General features: G+C 36.3%; 1 protein-coding gene across 4 annotated transcripts in view; it reads left to right on the top strand.

Moving 5' to 3' along the window:
* Positions 1 to 13377, top strand: part of PCNX (pecanex homolog (Drosophila)) — a 92471-nt gene that overhangs the window by 65163 nt on the left and 13931 nt on the right. For all 4 annotated transcript variants that reach the window (XM_010574136.1, XM_010574135.1, XM_010574133.1 and 1 more), the window contains 11 exons: positions 1262 to 1403; positions 2799 to 2976; positions 3389 to 3497; positions 4110 to 4239; positions 5369 to 5427; positions 6270 to 6485; positions 6911 to 7164; positions 8098 to 8328; positions 9770 to 9870; positions 11129 to 11279; positions 12939 to 13169. In XM_010574136.1, coding sequence (XP_010572438.1) covers positions 1262 to 1403; positions 2799 to 2976; positions 3389 to 3497; positions 4110 to 4239; positions 5369 to 5427; positions 6270 to 6485; positions 6911 to 7164; positions 8098 to 8328; positions 9770 to 9870; positions 11129 to 11279; positions 12939 to 13169 — 1802 coding nt within the window. The remainder of the gene's footprint in view (positions 1 to 1261; positions 1404 to 2798; positions 2977 to 3388; positions 3498 to 4109; positions 4240 to 5368; positions 5428 to 6269; positions 6486 to 6910; positions 7165 to 8097; positions 8329 to 9769; positions 9871 to 11128; positions 11280 to 12938; positions 13170 to 13377) is intronic.

The following is a 13377-nucleotide window of genomic DNA, read 5'->3' as shown; positions in this document are numbered from 1 at the left end:
TTATTGTTAACAGCAGACTTAAGAAATTTCTATCAGAAATGGCTTAGAAACAACTGAAGCTATTTTGTTTTTTCTCTTCAGTTAGTTTTTGAGGTAAGACAGTAATGAAAAGAAAGTGAGCATCCTGCTGCTTTCAGGAGCAGAGAATTATCAGAATTGTTTTGCAAACTTTCTACCTTTGTAGCAGTTATGCAGTGTGGTCTTTTAACTGATGTCTAAATTGTGGGCTTTTTTTTTTTTCAGTGATTTGGTGTGAAGTTGGGTAAATATGAATAGCAATTGTAACATGATGCCAAACTCTATTTGGAGGAAGAAGTGAAAAGTGCAATGTTATGCTCTAGACTTTTAATCTGCAATACTAGAGAAGCTATAGTTGGTGCCCTTTTCCTGATACCCAACTTCAGCATTTCCATATGTAGTAGTGTTTTCAGGAAAGATGAAGGTCATATCCAGTAATGTTAAATACAAGTTTGTAGCATCTCCCAGTTTGGTCCCTGTAACTTAAAGAGAATTCATGCCTTGTCCATGACTAATTGTCCTTATGGCTTCTGTTGTAGAAAAGGAACTTCAGTTTTTGCTGGGGCTCATATAGGCATGTGCAGTCATTCATAGCAATGAAGAGGGGTGGGCCTTTTTCTAGCCTTTTTCAAGTATACCTTTAACCCTTCACGTATGCAGCAACATTTAGCATAACTTTTGACATAGTCTCTTCCAGCCTGTATTTGCACTGCCTTGTATAATAAGTTTTATCATTATCTTCATTTGCATTGATTTGAAACATAGCAATCCTGTTACATGGTTTTGCAATTACTGTGGAAGTTTAAAAGAAGTTCTTATGTCTCAGACATTTGTGTTGGCAGGTTACGTATGCTCTTCTATATTGTAGAGTTGTAAACCAGAAATCTTTTGTTTCAAATACGGTTGGAATATGCATCCTTCTGCATGAGATAAAGTACATAATGTCAAACAGCTTCATCAGTATCAATGTTGAAATTGTTGAAGAGGTGGCAGCTGGGTTTGTTTCCTGCAGTGTGCAGCAAGCAAGTAGTTTGCAAACTGTTATAATGTAATACATTTTGTATAGATGTGTAACAGTGCAAAAACTCTACTGGGGGTATTGACAGTAGCTTAGAAAGAGCTTCTTTTTATTTTGGTTAGATAAAACTATGAAAGTTCAGTATGAGAATACAGTTAGAGTTCTGTTAGCTGAGTTTGATTTGATAGTGCAGTCTGATTTCTTCTTTTTAATATATCTTGACAGATGCTGCACATGTTATGTGGTTTGAGAAACTTCACATTTGGCTCCTTTTTGTAGAGAAGAATGTTATCTATCCACTGATAGTCCTCAATGAGCTTAGTAGCAGTGCTAAGAATATTGCTAGTCCAAAGAAACTGGATACTGAGTAAGTAGAAAAGCCTATCAAGTAATCTGAGTATGTCTACTGTGGTGGGAAATTAATAGTGAGTTCTGGCCTCAATGGGAAGACAGTTAATGCTATTGCCTTAAAACTAAGGCAAGGAATGAAGTTTGTTATTTGAAAGCTCTTATAGAACCAAGTCACCTTGCTGATTTAAACTGAATGGAGTATTACAGTGTTAAACTAAGAACCCACACAAACATAAATCATTCCATTCATAGCATATATTACAAAGATTGTAGGTTGCAGAATTACCTAGTAGTGTGATATCAGAATTTCCTTGTTGATCCTCAGAGTCTATAATATGATTATCTGGACTGCAAGTTCAAGATAGTAACAATATGTTCTGGTATTTTGTCAGGTGAAAGTTTGAGACTTGTATAATGTACCCTGAGTTGGTGTGCCAGCTTGCAGCCCCTCTACAGCTTCCTGGACTCAAGGAATTCCCTAGGCCTTCCAGCCCCTAAGTATAATCTGTATCCAAATGGAATTGCACACTGCCTCTTAAACTGAGCCTTAGTTATAATCCCTCAAGCAGTGTATCTGACTGTCTCAGTGAATGAGAGTTCATTAATAGGCCCTGCATTTTTTGCCTCCGAGAACAGCGACCAGGTGGCTTTTTTGGGTTTGAAGTTCTATTGGTTTAGAACAGAAGTGTTGTAGAGAAAATAAATCTTGAAACAAAATGGAATATGTACTGGGGATTGGGGTGTTGGATTTTGGGGGTTTGGTTTTTAAAATTAATCATCCCAGGATCTAGTAAGTTCTTGCTTTGGGTTCATTAATCTTGTCACTAAAAGATGTTTGGGAGGAATATAGCCATTACATTACTTTAACATTATTTTTATAACCCTTTGATCTGTCAGTTACTAAGAAAAAAAAAACATCACTAAGTTGTGGTTGCCCCAATACAAGCTAGAGCAGTATAGTCATGCAGGAACTAATGATAATCCAGTGTTGATTAACATCCTCTTGCTGATTAATCTAGAGCACTCCTAGCATTTTTGCATCTCAACATTCATAACCTAAATTAAAGACCAGGTTTCTGTTCAGAGTACAAGGATTTTTCGCCTCTTTTTTTTTTTTTTTTTTATTTAGTGAGACTCTTACAAATAATGCTAATCCTTGAATATTCATTGGCTTGAGAATACTGATAGAAAGATTTGGATAGTAACCTTAAATAAAAAAAAAAAAATCTGAAGTTGTCTTTAAAAAACCCAAACAAACCTCTCCGCCCCCCCCAAAAACTCAAAAAGCAACCCCAAATCTAAACCTTGAGTTTGAAGAGATTGACATTGCATGACAGCAATAATTTATGTGGTCTTTAAATCCCTTTCGGACACCAGATAAATAACTGTTTTGTGTGAATTTCTTATACAGGTTGGGTGCTTTAATGATCACAATAGCTGGCTTGAAGTTACTGCGTTCATCATTCAGTAGCCCAACGTGCCAGTATGTCACTGTTATTTTCACAGTGCTCTTCTTTACTTTTGATTACAAAAGTTTTACTGAGACCATGCTGCTAGATCTCTTCTTCATGTCCATACTCTTCAGCAAGGTAACTTTAACTCTCTATTTCTAGGTGTTTCAGGTCATCCAAAACAGAAAACAGATAGTCTTAACTGATAGGTAATCTTCCAGATCATCAGTCCTATTGATACTGTAATTAATGTGCTATAAGACAGCTAAGACTTCTCTTTCCCAAAGCACTTCTGTTTGCTTCAGGAAGCATATGTAACTTTCTAAACATCTCTTGAGTTTCTGTTAGTAGAACAATGAAGTGCATATTATGTTACTTGCTTCATTATTACATCCTTTTTGTAAGTCTCAAGGCTTCTGGTAGACCACTAAGAACTCTAGGGTGACCAGTAAATTCCTCAAGATATTTGTGTACTGCAAAGCATGTTGATTCTCAGCCAAATCACTAAATCTTTCTTCTCTCTTTTTTTCTTCTTTTTTTTTTCCTGTAGCTTTGGGAACTCTTTTATAAATTGAGATTTGTATATACCTACATTGCTCCCTGGCAGATCACATGGGGATCTGCCTTCCATGCTTTTGCCCAGCCCTTTGCTGTGCCACGTATCCTTTGAAAATGCAGACTTTTTTCTCAAGTCGTGTATTTATAACTTCTCAATGTTGCATTATAATGGATTATGTATTATGGGCTAAATCTACTGAATGAACAGGTTTGTTTAGTGAGTGTTTGTGAAAAACTGTGCACACTTCCTGCCTTGCTACAATGCTATGAATTATACAGTACCAGGTAGAGTAGGAATAGAATTCTTATATAAAAGAAAGAGCAGGAGATACTTCATTCTGAAAATGACACAGCTTTTATTATGACAGTTATTCCCTTTTTGAAGAGTCACTAACTATGATTTTAGTTCTTGAGTTTTGCATTTTAAGCTTCTGTAGACTGATTTGAATGGAGTGTTGAGTTAGTACTCTGTGTAGAATTTTGAGAAAGAGTGACTACCATGTCTAGTGCCAAATTTTCGCCTATTTCTGTTTTTAAAAACAAAAGTAATCCCCTTACTGCTGGAGATACTGTAAAGATACTTTACTGCATAAAAATTCTTAAAGATCTTGTTTTGCTCTTAATTGGCATTGCTGTCTATTTCAGGTGCTATCACAGAAGCTTGAAAAAAAAGTAGTTGTTGCTTCGCTTTCCTTAATTCTGTTATCCTACAGATTCTGCCATGTTGTTTGTCCAAGCAGCTGTGTCAGCTTTCTTCTCTACTCCACTGAATCCTTTTCTGGGAAGTGCAATATTCATCACTTCATATGCCAGGCCTGTCAAATTCTGGGAAAGAGATTACAAGTAGGTGAAAAAAGACCTTTAAAGTTTGTGTCATTTGTTTTTAATAATGTAACTATGGCTAAATGTGTTGGTTTGGGTTTTTGTTGGTTTTTTTTCCTCCAAGTACTGCTATTCCTCCCCCCCCTCCCCCAAAAAAAACCCCCAAACAACAGTTTATAGCACTGAAAGTCTTCAGTGAACTTGTTTCTGAAATACTGTAGTTTCTGGTTTTTCAACTAGCAACATTTGCTGTAGCTTTTAAGTAGCTTCTACCTAGAGGTATGCCATCCTGGTAATTTTTTTCAACATAAAAATTATAGTATTGTAAAGTGCAATTTTAATCAGAAAGTGAATTTTATGTACAAAACCTTTTTATTACAAAAAGGTTTTGGGGGCAGTTCATAACTGTATTTGACCCATGTTCATTATAGCTCATTTCATAGCTAAAACAGGCTAACCTCAATATAAAAATCTTTAAAGTAAATCTTTTTTGATCAAGGTGGGATCAGTAGTAAAAGATTCTTCATGTTAGATTATACCTCCCTGTGTTTTATTTCTCTTAAGTCCACTGTTGTTGCTGGAGTATCATACCAGTGAAATGTTGGATAAACAGCATATAGGGCAAGCAGATAGTTCTGGTATTTATGGAGAATCAAATTTTCATTTCACTGCTCTATTGCTGTTTTCCCTTCTAACACTACAACAGTTTAAATACAATGTTCCAAATCTTATGTTAAAGAGTTAAAGTTGTAACTTCAGCCAATGAAATAATAACTTTCTGAAAACTGCACTTTCAGTGAACTCTACCAGAATGTTAGTTGTGCTGATTTAATTGTTTAAGTTTGTCACATCTAAAGCTTTATGATATCTGTCTAAAAAAATATATATGCTTATCTCTAAAGCTAAAGATTTTTCTATGGCTGTCTACTGTGGACAAACTTTATTAGGTATTGGATCATAGTGCTATTATAGGCAGAAAATACTTTTATGTGGGAAGAGCAGCAAATTCACATATAAAATTATTTTAAAATAACTTTTTGAAACTATTTCAGTGGGAATATTTTTTAACAATTTTTATTCTGTTAGTAGTTTCTTCCCTTAGATTTTTCATACTTAACACAAAATTTATTACTGTATGCTTTATTTTCAGCACAAAGCGTGTGGATCATTCAAATACAAGACTAGCTTCGCAGCTTGATCGAAATCCAGGTTGCTTTCCTAGTCTGATTTTAGTGGGGTCTTTTTCCTGGGGGGAAGTGTTCTGGTTTTGTTTGGGTTTTTCTTTGGGTGGGGTTGTTTGGGGGTGGGGTTGTTTGTTTTGGGGGAGTGGGGGTTTTTTGGTAGGGTTTATTTTAGGGTTGGGGAGTTTTTTTTGGTAGTGGTGTTTTTTCAAATGGCAATGTTTTTTATAAGATTTTTTTATAAGATTCATGATGAGTTTGCCCTCCGATCTTCTCCAACCCTGCCCAACATTTCTGTTATTATCTACTGTTATTTTTTTCTCCATCATCTCTCTTGCTTTATTCTTTACTCTTCTGTAAGTCTTTCTTGTTTTCCCCCTTACCTTTATGTGTGCCTCCTTTATTTATAATTGTAATATGCATTAAGCTGTTTTGCTTTTTATTCTTTAGTATTAAGTATTTTATTTTTCTTAAGTAATTAAAAATTTAAAAAAGCTAAAAGCTATTTGAGGGTGTCTCAATGTCATGGTGGTGAGACCAGTATAACATCATTACTGAGATACTTCTGTGCTCATTTGCTTTTGTGCCTTATGTGGAATAGATTGATGGGAGATGCATGAGTGGAAGTGAAGGAATAAGTTGGAAAATAGAGGAGTGACTAAGAAGGGAAAAAACTTGGTGAAAAATACTAAATATCACTTAGCATTTGTTTGGAGTAGCTGTCCCTTAAAAAAGAGGGGGTGGGGTGAGAGAATGACCTTAAAACAATGTTGCTGTTAAAAATGTAGGATTCAATGTGAAGTGATAATTGACATTCAAGCTTGATGTTCTTCTTCAGATTCACATAATGCAAATCCAATCTTCCTGCAGGTTCAGATGATAACAACCTGAATTCAATCTTCTATGAACATTTAACACGTTCCCTTCAGCACAGCTTATGTGGAGACTTGTTGTTGGGTCGGTGGGGAAACTATAGTACTGGGGACTGCTTCATCCTAGCCTCTGACTACCTCAATGCACTAGTACACCTTATAGAGATAGGAAATGGCTTGGTCACCTTCCAGCTGAGGGGGCTTGAATTCAGAGGTGAGTTTGTTACACTTCTTTAATTGTCTGTACTAAAAAGTGGACTTCTGCTTTGGAAACTTAAGTTATTTTCAGTTCTATCCTGTAAATTAATTGCTTTGAAAATGGACTGCAGTGCCTTGTTATGCCCTTGTGACTGGTGGGGAAAACTAGCTTGCTCTAGCAGAGTTGATGCTAAGTATCTTTCCATTTTAGTGCAATATGGCTACCATAATTGATTCTTAGAGACAACTAACTAAAATGTGACTTTAGAGTGATAAATTTAGCTGCCCAAATCTTTAGTGTTCATTGGCAGATAGTTCCCTTAGTGTTACAGAAACATAATTGGAGACGAGTTGGATTCTAACACTTTTAAACACAAGTCAATATTAAAGCAATTGTATAAAGTGTTCAACTCTTTCTTCTTTTCTGTATTTTCTCCTAAGGAACTTATTGCCAGCAACGAGAAGTAGAGGCCATCACTGAAGGTGTAGAGGAAGATGAGGGGTTTTGTTGCTGTGAACCAGGCCACCTTCCTCACATGCTTTCCTTTAATGCTGCCTTTGGGCAGCGTTGGCTAGCTTGGGAAGTGCTTGTGACAAAATATGTTCTGGAGGGTTATAGCATCACTGACAACAGTGCAGCTTCCATGCTTCAAGTCTTTGATCTCCGGAAAATTCTCACCACTTACTATGTGAAGGTATGGTTCAGATCAGTACGACCCTTGGGGGGAGATAGGCTGGATTGCATCTAGGAACTGCTTAATGTCTTGATCCTCATATGAAAGACATTAGAAGTTCATAGAATGTGATACAAATTATGGATGTATGAACACCTTCATCAAGGGAGGATAGAGTTTGCTGTAATGATGATTACTTAAGAGAGGACATTTTCTAGCTGAAGCTTGAGTAGAAACTTGAAAGCTGTTACCCAAATGTGATAGCTGTGTTGTAAATGAAAAGTTAAATAGTGTATTTCTCTTGGAGAAAGCCAAGCTGCTTTGGTCTTTAAAAGAAGTCCAAACCCATCTTTGTCTTAAAAAAAAAAAAAAAAAAGCCCTACCCTGCAGTTGTAAGAGGACTCCAGGCCTCAGATCCTTTCAGATAATCAGTTTACTAATTGAGGTCTTTCATAAGCTACCCTCTTTCAGAGCTGAAAATTTTCAGGTTGAAATATTTCCAAGATACTTATTCACTTGCACACAAGTTGTTGTGTTTCCCCCCCACCTCTCCCCGCAAATGCAAGGGTGCTAAACTGTCTTGTTTTTTATTTAGCGTTTGAATTCTTTAGAAATTCAATATCTAAGCCACCATATTAACTAGATTAAAAGTCCTATGTAACTGTCTTTCTGCAAAATTACAGTGGGAGTCCTGTCCCATCTTTTTTTCCTTTCCTTATTCCTTCAGTGCAAGCTTCAGAAATCTTGACAGTCTTTGAAAAATATGCCTGTATACAAACCTGTATTATGTTTTCTGTGCAAATTTGTTGCATTTGAGCTAAATAAATGCTACTGTGTATCAGTTTGTTTGTTACCAGGAAAATAATGCAAATGAGTTGAAACAATTGATATTGCTGACTTCTTTTTATTTTTTATTGCAATACTGACTCGTATTTTTAATTATGACTGTTTCAGGGAATCATCTATTATGTCACAACATCCCCCAAGCTAGAGGAATGGTTAGCTAATGAGACAATGCAGGAAGGACTGCGGTTGTGCACAGACCGCAATTATGTTGATGTAGACCCAACATTTAACCCCAATATTGATGAGGATTATGACCACCGTCTAGCAGGGATCTCAAGAGAGAGTTTCTGTATGATCTATTTGAACTGGATAGAATATTGCTGCTCTCGAAGAGAAAAGGTAAGTATGAACATGTGAGGAAAGCCATTCACTATTCTAGGATCTCATTTTTTCCCCTGTTCGTTTGACTTTACAGGCTGGTTTAATACTGATGTTTTTTTTTAAATTAAGATTTATAATTGAAATATTAATTTATAGTTTACTGATTTTGATCTTCTGCTCTTGAGATGTGAATTTAAATAAATTCTGTAAGTAGTGTATGATTTAACCTGTTCATTAATGAGTTTTCACTGACCAGCTCAAATCCATCAGCTGAATCTTAGTCAGGCATTTATCTACATACAAAAGGGTATGCTTGTAGAATTGATGTTTTGTGCTCAGATGTCAGTGGTTACAAATCAACCCTAACCTAAACAAAAAAATCCCAAAGCAAAACAAAAACCCCCAAAACCCAAATGCCTGTTGGTAGCTTACAAGACTGACTACTACTTTCTTAGTGGTCATGCTATACTGTTCCTTTGGACCACTGGAATTGTTGGCTTGTGGAAATGATCATCCCATATTCAACCCTTTTCCTCTCCAAATCCTTCCACCTTTTAAACAGAAACATTAGTATGCTTGCAGAGGAATGCCTTGACTTCTTACTGTTTACAAAAAACTGTAGTTGTCCAGTCAAAGTAGTGTTGCCTTTGAGAATAAGCAGAAATTGATTGAGATTAGAAAGACAGGAATATGAATTTATGTGTTTAATGAAGAATCTAAGACTTCAGAGTTCAATTTTACTTTGGTGGTAAAAGTTTAACTAGAAGCCCCTTTTAATGGGTATAAGAATTAAAGTGTTCTGCAGTCACATGACAAACAGCTGAAGAAAATTGTTTCCCTCCAAGTCACTATCTTGTGAAATATTTTGTGTAAGTATTGAAAGTCAGGTTTAATCACTTAAATGAATGATACTATTATCTAGGGCATTATATACCCTCTACAGCTACTACTGGCTTTGAGCTGAGGAGAAGTTTCCCCTGAATAAAGCTGTAGTGCAGGGAAGTTTTCGGTTAACTCATAGTTATATACTCCTAACCGGTAAGTGAGAATCCACCTTATTCACTAAAAATATTTTTGTCTTAACCCATTATTTCGTTAATCAACAGTTTGCATACAAGATACACAGTATCTGAGGAATGTTGCGTGCATTTATTCAGCTTAGTTTGTCTTATTTCAAATATAGTATAGCCTTTACAAGTATTCTACATACTTGCAGAACTTAAAAAAAAACAAAACAAAAAAAAAACAAAAAACAAAAAACAAACAAACAAAAAAAACCCCAAAAACGAAACCTGTTGAAAATCTGAGCAAGAGTACTGTTGTGGTGGGTACATGTGCATGCTTGAGTTTGTGTACCTTTATGTGTTTGGGTCGTCTTACTTCTTGCAGAACAGTTTTTCTGTGGTGATTTCTTTACTCTGTTCACCTGACTATTATTTTTTTCTTTTGTTACTACAAGCCGCTGGATTCAAGTAAAGACTCACCCCTGGTGACATTGTGTTATGGACTCTGTGTTCTGGGGCGGAGAGCATTGGGAACAGCTTCACATCATATGTCTAGGTAATAAAATACTGTTGTAAGCTTTCCATCCTCAAAATCCCTCTGGGTTCCTAGGTTAGGTCTTAGATGAGTACCTCTTCATAAAAAAAACAGATAATGTAATCTTTCCTTAAACTGGACAGATATGCTATGTAACTTGTCTTTGTTATAACAGCCAGTGAAACGTAATCAAAGAACAGAAAGTGAGGGAGAACTTGAATTTGAGCATTTTGTTTTATTGAACTAATGCAAGGTGAAATTCTGGTGTGGGTAAGGACCAGTTACAACTGATGAAAAAAACAAGAACTGGTTGAGTTCTAAATGTAAGCTCCATTTCCTGCTCCAAGTATGTGCCCTATATGGAAATAGGGGGGAGAAGACAACTTCTTAAAGTGAATAACACACATGTCTTGATGGAAGTTAGATCAGACCATTATAAGTTTCACAGTTTAGCTGGCTCTGTGGCAAGCAGTTGTATTTTGTACAAATCTCCTTCAGCTCAACTCTGTCATCATATAGTATCCTCTTTCTTGCAGACTGACAGCCCCGACTTACTTGGGAAGACCAATGTAAAATATAGTTGTATGTTTCAGGAAATCAAGAGATGATGGTTTAAAAAGAAAATAAATAGAAGCATAATCGAATGTGGAAGCTATTGGTCAGCTGGGTGCTGACTGTAAAACCTGTTCTACTTCACTTTCAGGGAAATTGTTGACTAAATATTCTAAGTACCAGCCAATTGCCCCCTGAAGGTCTTGCAGATATGCACTCCCAAGAGTGATCAGAGCATATTTGATTTTTCACTCTTAATTTAGTTTAGTAAAAGGAAACAATGCCTTTAAACACGAAGTTGTCAAGATTTTTATTCTGTACTAAAGTGTGCACAATGGAAGCTACGTAGCCTTCTTCAACTGGTCCATTGTGGTGTTATATTCCCTGGAAAGTTTTCTCTTTAAAAATCTTCAGAATAAAGTCAGGCATTCCTCACAGTGTTCCTGTTTACTTTAGTCAATACGAAAAATCTGTGGCATGTATGGTTTACTCATTGCCTGTTCAGTGCACATAGACATCTAGTGTCCAGGCTTTGCTTACACACACATCCTTACTCATATGTTCTCTTCTCCCTGTCCTATCCTGTAAATAACCTTTATAGAGAAGACTCGCGTGCCTTTCTGTACAGCTCAGTATTTTCTGCTCGTCAGTAATGATAATTGTGAATAAGTTTGTATTTCTGTTAATATTTGGGCTGTTTCTTCATTATTTTTTTTCCCCTCAACAGTAACCTGGAATCCTTCTTGTATGGCCTGCATGCCCTATTTAAGGGTGACTTCCGTATATCTTCAATTAGAGATGAATGGATCTTCGCTGACATGGAATTGCTGAGGAAAGTAGTGGTTCCTGGAATACGGATGTCACTTAAGCTACATCAGGTGAGAGATTACACAGGAAGATGTGTCCCGTTCTTTTAAAAATAAGCATCTGGGAGAGAGAAAAAAGAGGAAGAGATTAAAAGGGCATGTGGTAGAGGTGGACAACTAAAAATGGGGGAATATCATATGTTGTACTATGTTTTGTTATAGCTCATGTGGAAGGTGATAATAGAGGAAAAGGGAATGCAGTTTATGCGTAGAGCTTGAAAATTACATCAAGTGTAGATCAGAGAATATGTCAAGCCCTGTTTCATATCCAGCTAGAGATAATTCCCTTATGAACAGCCTCTCTGATATCTTCCTTCCTCCTTCCCCTCCCCACAAACATGTGATTGGCTTACAAGGTTACCATGCCATTCAAAGCTGCACAGCCCTCTCCTCCAATGGGAGTTGGTTTTCTTGTTCTTTTTTCTTTGAAGTGTTGTAATAACACTTTGGTGTTACTCATTGATCCTGTCAGTAAGGTTTCAGGTGAGAATGAGAAGGTTGCCTTTCACTAAGATGAAGTTGGGGTTGGTCTTTATAATGAAGTGAGGGTGAAGACGAACAATCTCAAATTCTTTCCAGTGCGTGTGTCTCATCTAAGCTCAGCAAGTACAAGAAAGCATGTACTGAGTGATAAACATTTGGGGGGGGGGGGCAAGTGTTGGTACTCTAGATGAGATTGCTTCAGAGTCTAGAAGTCCCCCAAAGCTAGCAGTGATTGAATTAACTCCTTCATGTATCACTAAGTCCCTTAGTTTAGCAGAATGCATATGTTAGGAGTACATCTAGCAAAGTAGAATAATTACAAAATCATTGTTGAAACCAGCAGAAGTACCACTTCAGCAATTCTGAAGTGCTCTCAGTATATTTGGGTTACTGTACAGAACGGGCTTGAATTAAGTCAGAGAATGAAAAGTGAGGATAAATATAAATATCTCTAATAATGAAAAACGTTTTTTTTCTGAACATTATTGTATTAATTTTTAAAGGGTAATTTTATTCACTTGCAGTGCAATAGCATATCAAGTCTTCAGCCGGTGTTGGAAATTTAGCTGTTAACCACTATCCTTTTTTAACCAGAAAATAATGTGACCTAATACTGACTTGAATTTGCAAATTTTGTGTTTCTATTTGACTGGTGGTGAATTATGTTGTGTGATAGTATCTGATTCTGAAATAGTCTGTCATCAAGTATTCATGTGAACTTTTTAATAGGAAATACAGATAAACCTTATTGGTTTTCTTCCTATTGCTATTTTCATATAATACAGCCTCGTGAATAATCAGTGGTTTACCTTAAGTGTGTTTTACAGTTGGAGACTTGTGAATAAGCTAAGAAGCTAAAACTAAAATGCTTCTGTAGACAATATAAATAAATATAAATCTAGTATAAAATTCAACTAGAAGTTTACTTGAATCAGTAATAGGCAGGTCCTTCCAATCATTTTGGTTTTAAGTTAGAAGCAAACACAAGCAAACAGAACTAATCTGTTGGAAGAGAGATCATCTTTAACAGTGTTCTTTAATAGGTATCTGATATTTTGATGTCGAACTTCACGTAAAGTACTGAGCCTTTCAAGAGTCAGAGGTGTGAAATGTTTGGGGGTTTTTTTTGTCTGTAGTTACATCTAAAATGTTGATCATATGTTACTTAACATGTGTTCTTGGAAACAGGATCACTTCACTTCTCCAGATGAATATGATGATCCTTCTGTCCTTTATGAAGCCATAACAACCCATGAAGAAAATCTAGTTATAGCACATGAAGGGGACCCTGCTTGGCGGAGTGCAGTTCTTTCCAATTCTCCCTCCCTCCTTGCTCTGCGTCATGTGATGGATGATGGCACCAATGAATATAAAATCATTATGCTAAATAAGCGGTATCTCAGTTTTAGGGTCATTAAGGTAAGCTTTGTGCTCGGTCCACAATGTGACAGTACGTTGTGGTATATTTTTATAACCATACCGAACTCCTGGCTCAACTCAAATCCTGTTGTTACTGATCTGTCATTGCTAGGGCTGCTGCTTCTCACATAGTGGAAGTATTTAATCAGAAAATCAGTTCCTGACTTAAAATATTTTATCTCATCCCATTCTTAGATTTGCTTTATTC

This window comes from Haliaeetus leucocephalus, unplaced genomic scaffold, assembly GCF_000737465.1.
Source record: "Haliaeetus leucocephalus isolate CR32 unplaced genomic scaffold, Haliaeetus_leucocephalus-4.0 Scaffold417, whole genome shotgun sequence".
In the NCBI taxonomy this organism is placed as follows: domain Eukaryota; kingdom Metazoa; phylum Chordata; class Aves; order Accipitriformes; family Accipitridae; genus Haliaeetus; species Haliaeetus leucocephalus.
This window is presented reverse-complemented; position numbering and strand designations above follow the sequence as displayed.